General features: G+C 47.1%; 1 protein-coding gene across 3 annotated transcripts in view; it reads left to right on the top strand.

Moving 5' to 3' along the window:
- Nucleotides 1-744: 744 nt before the first annotated feature.
- The window catches only part of WAPL (WAPL cohesin release factor), a 56,294-nt gene continuing 47,386 nt past the window's right edge, over nt 745-9,652 (top strand). Inside the window, exons 1-2 of one of the 3 annotated variants that reach the window (XM_015866005.2) lie at nt 745-1,074; nt 3,951-4,474. In XM_015866005.2, coding sequence (XP_015721491.1) covers nt 3,973-4,474 — 502 coding nt within the window. In that variant the 5' untranslated portion in view covers nt 745-1,074; nt 3,951-3,972. Of the gene's footprint in view, nt 1,075-1,313; nt 1,430-3,950; nt 4,475-9,652 lie in introns of those variants that run through there. The other 2 variants (XM_015866006.2, XM_015866008.1) reach the window with 2 other exon arrangements.

The following is a 9,652-nucleotide window of genomic DNA, read 5'->3' as shown; positions in this document are numbered from 1 at the left end:
TAAAACCATTTCCCCGTGTCCTGCTATTGTCAGCCCTTCTGAAGAGTTTACTCCCCTCCTGGGAGTAACTTCCCTTCAGGTATTGAAAGGCTGCAATGAGGTCACCCCACAACCTTCTCTTCTCTAGGGAGACAACCCTAAATTCTTCTGTCTGATGAAAGCAGCCTCTTATTTTTCTTCCTGCTTATTACACTCATGTTGTCTGTGGCTGATGTGCTTGAAAACCTTTTATCAGATGAGAGATGTAGCTATTGTGACAGCTGTGTTCTGGGACCACCTTAAGTTCCATGAGGTTGTGGTGGTGGTGGCAACAGCTGTGTTGTGGGACCACCTTAAGGTTGTGGTGGTGGTGGGTTCTTCTGCTTGTTTGCTGTTGAAGGCTTTGTTTTCACTGCCTGTATCACTACTGTCACTCTGAGATGTGCACCAATGTCCCTGCTGGCTGTAGGCCTCATGTTGGGCAGTGCTTGTGGCCACAGTTACACCCACAGTAGCTGTTCTGTGGGACCTCTATGGAGTATTTGCGCTCTGAGTTGATGTTGGGCCCACTGTGATTAGCAGTAAGTAGCCAAGGGGGCTCCTGAGCGAGGCTCTCTATGCGTCTGGCCTACTGCGGCCTACACGCACCGCGTGCCGCCTTCCTCTGCCACAAACTACAGCTCCCGGCGGGCGCCGCTCGGGGAGGGGGCGGAAACGACGGGGCTCTCGCATGCGCGACGGCGACGCCGTCGGTTGATCGAGGCGGGGTGCGATTGGCTGCGGGCGGCGGCCGGGCGTGGGACGCGCAGTGACGGAAGGAGCGGGGCAAATGGCGGAGAGATGGTCCCGGGCCCCGTCCCGAGAGCGGCGATAATTCCGGCGCGGAGGAAGCGGCGCCGGAGGAGGAGGCGCCGGGGGCCCTAACGGTCGCGCCGCCAACGGGAGTCGTGCGGGAGCCGCGGAGGAGTCCGGTCGGGCGGCTCCTCTCGTCGGGCAGCGCCTTTCGTCGGGCGGCGGAGCGGGAGAGGCGGCCGCGTCGGCGGCGCCGCCCGCAGCGCGTCGGGCCCGGGCCCCGCCGCCACCGCCGAGGCCGAGGTACGTGCGGCGCCCGGGAAGGCCTCGGGCTTTAGCGGGCCCCGCACCCGGCGGGGAGGAGCCGGCGGCCCCGTGTCCCTTCCGGGGCGGCCCGGCTGGGTCCCACGGGCAGCGCTCGGGGCCGGGCCGGGCCGGACGGGGGTTGTGGGGGTGGCGGCCGCCTTGGGGCGCGCCGGGTCGGGCCGCGCTGCTCTCGGGGCGGGGGAGGGGGACGACGGGAGGGGAAGTGACATCAGGCGGCGGCGGGGGGGTGACCCGGTTCCGCCGAGCCCCGCGGGGGGAGGAGGGAAGGAGCTGTCACCGTGGGATTTCGTCAGCCGCCTCCCGCGCCCGGCCCGGCTCCGGCCCCGCTTATGTAAGGGTGGGGGCGGTCGGCGGCGCTGCCTGGCGGGGTCCGAGCCCCGCGGGCGGGCGGTGCTGGGCTCTGCGGGCCGCTCGGCTCCTGCACCGCTCCGAGCGGGAGCGACGGTGGGTGGGAGGGCGGGGGTGGGGGGAGGTCGGCCCCGTTCTCACCTCGCAGCGAGCGAGGAGCGGAGGAGGCTGTAACGGGCCGGGAACTCCGCTTTGGCGGCGCTCCGGTACACGGAAGTACGTCGGCGTTTCCTGATCTTTAACCCCAGTCTGAGCCGTGCGGTGTCTGTGTTTCCCCAATACTCATCTGTTAACCTCTTTTCGTTATATAGAGTTTGCGTTTGAGTATTGATCGCTTGATTCAAAACGCCTTGTGAGACGAACTTGTTATTCCCATTAAAGTCGTAATCCGTGTTGTGTAACTCTTCTGAAAACGAGGTCCTCCTGAGTGCTGCAGGCTTCTCCTTGAAACTGCAAACCACAGGCGGCTATTTAAATACATGGCTGTTTTTGCAGGCATTGAAAGTGTCAGGTGCTGGAGATACGTGAGTCAGAGGTTAGGGAGGAACGGGGGCTTTTGGGGAGTGCCGTGACCTTCTGCGTGAGAGTGATAGAGAAATTTGGATGTTACTAGACGGTCTGTTTTGTTTCTGTAGTTTTAAAAGCTGCATAAAATATGTTGGTGTTGCAGTTGTAAGTACTTTCGAACATCAGCAAAGTAAATTTAGCGAGTTTGATTTGTTTTGTTGTTTGCCGATGGGAAGACCTTAGTTTTGCTCTTGATCTGAAAATAGGAATTGAGAGCAATCTGCAGGGGAGTGAAAAATGCTGTGGTTCAGCAGCGATGTTGGGTGCAGCGCACAGCAGCTTGTGGCAATGAGAAAAGGGTGAAGGTGGGCTGAAGAGTCACTGCTGCCAGTGGCGTCAGCCATCCCAATGTGTTCCCAGTAGACACAGGGTAGGTAGGTGGGCACGTGCCCTTATCATCCATCTGCTGAATGGCCAGGAGAAGTTTTCCCTCAGTGATTGTCCTGCACCTTCTGCACTGCAGCACCATTTGGTTCTGAAACTCAGACGTGATGTTCTTTTAGCTCAAAAGATGGCCTTATGAGTTGCTCGGTTCATGTAATAGGGGAAAGTTGACCTGGTAGAAGGAGGCTGTTAGTGAGGCAGTCAATAGAACAATCTGTTAGAGTGATGTTTCTGGAAAATGGTGTGACTTTTTTTGGCAGAAGCTGCTCCGGTACTTCAGGTGGAGATGAGAACATGGTGGAAAGACAGCACAAGGCTTATGCAGGGAAACAGCAATAAGAACGGTTCTCCCTAACAAATTGTTCACATAATAACTTCAGCGGCCTATTTCTCATAGACCTTACAGTAAATGAGGGCAGTTGACACTTTGAAAGTAGGATTTCTTTGATTCTGTGCTTTAAAGATATACCCTCCCCCCTCTCCCCCACTTTTTAGCAGCCTCTTCTCCAGAACGGAGAGTGCTTTCAGACAGAGAGATGTACTCGATTAGATTCAGACTGACTATAAAGAATTCCAATTTCCTATTGATGTGTGGACCAAAATGAGAAGTAAAAAAAGAAACAAATTCTGGTTTACAGAAGTTAGGCTTGTTTTGTGTTACGTTGCTATTTGCCCTATAGCTCAAGTATTTGTTTTGGGGTGGAGGCGAAATGCGACAAACTGGTCCGTCTTCCCTCTTGAGTTGAACAAAAGTAGGAATAGAACACATGCAGGGAACTGTTTAAATTTGTTCCCGTTTAATTTGTTTATATTTAAACTTCATTCTTCTGGCTGAACAAGCTGTGGATCCGGCTGAGGTTCTGACAGCCTGTAGATGGTCGTGGCTCATGCTGTTTCATATAAGCTGGCTCCATGCTCTTGGACAGGGATTTAGAAGGGTCTCCGCATTCCTGTCGATCAAATCAATCTTACTCCAGGGGAATGTTGTGTACCAATGCTGATCAGGAACGTGCATGTCATATCTGCAAATCACGTGCTTGCTATGCGAGCCTGAGTGCAGGAGCAGAACGAGGGGTGAAGTTGTCATCATTATTTGTGGTGAATTCATATCTGAAGGGCTTTAAACGGGAAGAGTCTGTGTGAAAGCATATAGCGTTACTGTATGAGCAGAGAGCTGCACGTTTAGGTGTTTTTTCTCCTGATGTTTCATGAAATCTGTGCCATCTGCGCTTGAAAATACGAAGCTAGAACAAATCAATACCAGAAATAATGTATGGTAGGGGATATTTCATAAGGATTTATTGTGCCGTATCTTGATTAAATACTGCAAATAACTCAGCTTTGAGTGATGCTGGACAACAGACGAGATGCTGCAGAAGCATGGGATGTACAGTGATGATCATATCTAGATGAATTAGTCTGTAGAATGGAGCAAGTGATATTGCGTTGCATGTAGGTGCTTGATGCTCGTAGGCCAAACTAATGGTAGTGTTGCAGTCATTTGTGCTAAAAAGTTTGTGAATTTGTTTTTTTTTTCCTTTATTTTCCAACAGAGAATATGAAACAGGAGCCAAAATGACATCCCGATTTGGAAAGACCTACAGCCGGAAAGGGGGAAACGGCAGTTCCAAGTTTGACGAAGTATTTTCCAACAAACGGACCACCCTTAGCACGAAATGGGGGGAAACCACCTTCATGGCCAAATTGGGACAGAAGAGGCCCAGTGTCAAAGCAGACATTTCCGAAGTTCCTAAGAAACCCCGAATTGAAGATGAGGTAACGGAGGATCCGTTTGGGTTTGACAGTGACGAAGAATCTCTTCCCGTGTCTTCAAAGAATGTGGCACAGGGTAAAAGCTCCTCCCAGCTGGACCCAAATGAAGCTGCTCAGTCTGAGGACTTCGCTTCTCTACTTGAAGCCAACAGCAAAAGTAATCAGCCAGACGGTGGTGAAAACACTGCATCCAGCAAGCAAATACCTGCTGACAGTACTGCTCCTCCTGTAAAAGAAAAGAGCACAAGCAAAAATGCGGAAGACGGAGAATGCAAAGGCAGCAGTGCTAAACCCGCAGCTGCAGGTACGTCCACTCAGCTGTCCAGATAGCTTTGTTATTCAGGTTTTAGCATTGTACGTCTAGAATCAGCGCTTTCTGAAATCATTTATGTGTTCAAACTATAGGGCATCTCATAGGATATGCTATTTAATTAAAAGCACCAATCAACATCTCACATCTTGCTTATTGAGCTGAGTTTGTTGGTACTCTAGTTCTTGCCTCTGCAAGTTCAGATGCGATATGTTAGTCCACCTTGAGGAGAATGGAATAACAACCTCCTGCTTGATAAAAACATTTGCCCTGATCCCAGTGCCTTTGTCTTATTAAGTACGTGATGGGTTGATGGTAGTGCAGAATGCCTTTGTCTGTAGTTACTGGCCCTGGTTTATTGAAGGTACTCAGTCACTTTGCAAGTACAGATGTAGCTCATGGTCTGCCTATGTAATGATTTGTATGGAAAAAGCGGTCTTCTGAACTTCTTGCCTAGAGGTATGTTAATTTTCTTAATTACCACATCTTTATCGACAGGTATGTGAAAAGCTTTGCATCTGTAAAGCAGAATTCTGTTAAGCCTATTTAGGGGCTGTTTCCAGACCCAAACCTTTATGCTTCAGAGAGGGAATTCACAAAACAAGATCACATGTCATTGTATCTCATCAGAAGTTTTCACATAATGGGCTGATTAAACTGTAGCTTCTAAAATTGGGCAGAAGATCACATTAGATGAACCTTGATGAAGCTGACACCTACTGACTTGCTCTGGATTATCATAATCAACTTTAATGAGAAGTACTTATGTAACTTTGAATTCTCAGATACTGTTAACTTATCTTTGGGATCAGAAATTGGAGTTCACTTTGTAATGTAGTAGACAAGGATACCAAATAGAACAAGGTATGCACAGCTCAGTAATTTTGTGAGATAATCTTATTGAAAGAAAACCAAGACATGGTGGTGGAACTTGAGTTTGACAGATGAGTTGGTGGAATATGTAGCTTTACTTCGGTTTTACTCTTAGTTTCCTGCTGAAATATTTCTGGTTTTTGTGTGGTTTTCTGTGGAATGTTAATCCATAAATGTGATGCACTCTCATTTGCTAAATACACTTTGTTTTTCCAAGTTTGAATTCAGAGGTGGCAGAGAGTCATCCCTGGGTATTTATAAGGAGATGAGAGTGCGCTGAGTTTTCCTGGTTGCTGATAGCAGCGCAGGTTGTAGAACTAAATGGCTTCTGTGTAGAAGGCTTGTTTGATAAGTATTTTTCGAGTTTGTAAGCTGTGGAGAGAAACTTCGTGGTGCGTGAAAAGCCAGGAGAACAGACCTTAACAAGCCCTAACTTAGGGGAAGTTGCTTAACAGTTCACTGAGCGTCTGCTCGCCTGGCGTGCTTCACTGACGTGTTTGTTACTGACTGCAGATCAGCCAGAAAGCGCGGGACAAGGCGCATCCTGGCCTGACAATGCTCTTCTTTCAGACTGCGTTCTTGTGAGCAGTTTAATCTTCCCTTCATTGTATGTAGAATCCTATCCCTTCAATCTTTTTCTCGAGAAATGAAGTTCAAATGAAAATGTATTGAAGTAAGTATAAGAAAATCCAGGCTGTAACTTTGATGACAGTGTTTATTTTGGACAGGTAATATAAATGAAACTTGGAGAGTTTAAGCAGATACTGTGCTTGTGTGTAGTAACCAAAATAAACACGTGGTGCCTGAAAATGTCACCGGGAACACTGAGCAATTAGAGATAGTGGCGTAGTCAGCCAGTATAAATATGGCTACTTCAAAAGCTTCTTTGTCATACTGATTATTAAGTGAAGTTTGATGGTACCGGGCTGTCTTTCAGACCTGAAGAGGGTTAATTTTTTTATAGCCCTGTGCTATCCTAAGCTGTGTAGTGCATGTACTTCACTGCTTATGTATCCTTACCTTCTCCATAATCCTTCTCCCCTCCTTGGTGACTCTTGCACTCTACCACATTCAACCAAACTTGTTCAGAGATCTTGTAGGTCCTGGGGGCAGCAAGTTCTACCATTCCTGAAGAGAGAAGAAAAAGAAAGAACAGTGTTAATAATCCCACTGTGAGAGACTGCAATGTGAGCTCAACCTTAACCCACATACTGTGGTGTATATCTAGTATAAGAAACTAGGTTATATAGGTGCTGATGTTCGTGCTGCGCTTGTTTTAAGTGCATTTTACTAGTCCTTGGCATGATATTGAGCTAAGAGATGAGCCGAGGTCTCAGGACTTTCTGATAGAATGTTCTGTCATCGTGTCGTAATCCTTATGCTCGAATAAGGTGAAAACTGTGGCTGTTGGCAAGCTGAGAATTACACTGCAGCCTAACTTTGCTCCAGATGTACTTCCTTGCCTCAACATTAATTTCTTTGTTAAAACAAAAGTGATGCAACATCAGTTAATTTTAACTAATATTTGGTATTAAAAAGGCGATTCTTTTTTTGTTGTTGTTTCAATGGTTGTGCAATTTATTTTGTGATGCGATTGGGGATCTTTATCTTTTATTTCAAGTGGCACGACTGGTCTTTTTTTACCCTAACAGCCCTCGGCTTGGAGTTGTAACAATCTCATTTGAAGGGCTTTGAGAAGTTCTTAAGGTAGAAGGCTTCTCCTAATCTTTCCCTTCTGTTGCTTGATCAGGGCTTAAGGCAGAGTGAGGAATGTCCATCAGTAATCCTGTGTGTAAGAGGCAATTTGCAGATAGTAGTTTAGGTAACTCAGAAATAGCAGAAGAGCGTTCAGTATTAACAGCCACTGTTAGGTCACCTTTGCTAAGGTAGAAGAACATGGTAGCTGGGAAGAGATTTGAGTCATTAGAAAATAATTGAAATGGTAATTGGTCTCAAGCAGAAATGCACCAATACAGCCATTAGCGGGTGAACTTCGTATGAGGGAGGCAGACTTGCAGTGGAACCAGGAGGACAAATGTGGCTGTTGTGTGCTGCAAAGTCCTTATGTGTTTCTCAGGAGTTCGTAATGCCCCTGTTTCTCACTTGGGGCTCATGCACGTACCAGTAGCAAATCTCAATGACAAATACGTTCTTGCTTAATAACTTCAGCTTATGCAATGCAGGAGAATGTGGTACAATTTTGCTTAACCACTTCATGACTTGCCCTGTATAGAGCCTAACTTTACGTAGCCACCCAGAAAGACGAGGGACTGAATAGAGAGGGTAAGGTGCAGAAAAGGGTTGTTCTGAGAGGAAGATAGTGTGAGCCATTGGGTCTGTTCCCTGTGGACTGTCCTGATAGCGCTCTGGTGGATGTGTCTGCAAAGCCCCTGCATCCTGATTGTGTGGGTGGGGTGCCCTATCTTTAGAGCTAAGTTTCAGCCTCTCAAATGCAAGGTTAACAATACTAAAATTACATTGGGCAACAAGATTTGTCAGCGCCTTTGAAATTCTTTCATAGCTTCTATTTTGTGTGTAACAGTGGCACGGTCATTAAAGATAATAGTTAGACTTAGCGATCTTACCTTATCTTCCTTTTGCAGGGTTGTTTCATGTATTTCATTTACTTATTTGGGAAGAATTTCGGTTATGTCGTGTTCTGTCCAAAAACAGAGCAAAAAAGCTGGGGGGAAATGAATGAGGCCTGTGCATTTGGCTGTCTTAGGAGACAGCTGGTAGCAGCCATGATTAAAAAGAACTGCAGCTGTGCTCTGGCTGGCTCAGATCGTTAGGAAACCTATAGCTGGGAGGGGGAAAGGTTGGCAGAAGGTGTGTACCTGTAGAACTTCAGCGTGTCAAAGCTTATTTAGGTGGCTGTGCTTCTACAGAGTGTATAGTCAACTTTCATCCCCCAGCCCTCTCTTGTCTTGTTCTTACGTTTCCTCCTGTTTGAGTTGTCCCTTCTCCTATACATAGGGTTAGTTAAGTTTCAGTATAGTATAGTGATACTTAGTTAAGTATTGTTAAGTTTCAGTGTGTATATTGATTTGCTAAATTAGCAGTGCTTGAGAACATGTTAGTGAAGGAGGCTTCTGGTTGAGTGTTGGAAGGTCCCTGGACACGAGCTTTTCTCATTCTTAAGAAGCTGAACTGTCTGCATTCAGAAGAGTAGGTGGGTGCTCCCAGAAGGAAGAGCCTGCTATGCTAACACACGCACCTCTCCAGCTGGCCTGGCTTGCAGGGGAGTAGGAAGCAGTTGGTGAGGCAGCCATTTCAGGCTCCAACTGCTGAGATCTGTAGTACTGTATTGCTACTGTACCATTAACTGCATGGAAAATGTTATTCAACTCCAAGCTGTTAGTTCATGTTTTCATTTAAGAAACTGCAACTGTATTCGGTAAAAGGTTTCAACTTATTTATGAATGGTGTTTGAAGCCAGACTGTCTTAAAGTCTAAGGATGCATTTTTAATGGTTATTAGTGCTGCTGTATTACGATATGCTTCGTTACTTTGTTTTCAGAAGGGCTTGTAATGGTGGAAACAAGCATTTATTAGCAAGTGCCAGCTACTTGTGATGCTGGTGACACTTTGTCTTGTTTTCCCTGCAAGGGGGAAGCAGTTATGCTGCTGGGTCAGCTTTCTCCTGCTGCTCCGAGTGAGCGCTGCCCTTCTCAGTTACCGGGGAAGAGTAACATGCCAGTTCCACTGCACGTTCCATCAGAGGTGAGGATGTGAGGCTGCTCATTCAGGCTCTGAAATCATATATAAAGTATAGCAAACAGAAAGGATTAATGTGCAAGGGATCATTTGGGGAACTGAATGTGGTTATGTCAGCCCGCCCTTGCTTAGAAAGACTGAAATTTCCAATAAAATGTAAAGATTTTGAAGAAGTTTTGCTCTGGCTGATAGGAGCTCCTGTTTTTATGTTAGCATGTGACAGCTTCTCCAAATGCCTGGCAGTAGTTTGCTTTCCCAGCAGGGACAAATGTCTGTGAGGGTTTACGTCATATGGCATAGACAGATCCAAGGCAAGCAACCATAGTATGGTGCTTGGGATTTGGTTGTCTGCGGGGAGCCCCAGCCTGGGGTGTTGCACCAGCACATGGGCTGGCCTGAGCTTTTCTTACAGAGCCCTGGCAACCTATAGCAATGCACTTGTTTACTTCAGCGTTTATGCAGTGAAGATCTGTGTTCCTATTAGGATTGTGAAGCACGCTGCATGAGGCCTGAGGACGGTTTTGCATCACTAAATGACAGAAACATCGGGCACTATATGATGAGTAGAGGGTTTACAGATGC

This window comes from Coturnix japonica, chromosome 6 (assembly GCF_001577835.2).
Source record: "Coturnix japonica isolate 7356 chromosome 6, Coturnix japonica 2.1, whole genome shotgun sequence".
In the NCBI taxonomy this organism is placed as follows: domain Eukaryota; kingdom Metazoa; phylum Chordata; class Aves; order Galliformes; family Phasianidae; genus Coturnix; species Coturnix japonica.
The sequence above is the reverse complement of the archived record's forward strand: the minus strand, read 5'-3'. Positions and strand labels throughout refer to the sequence as shown.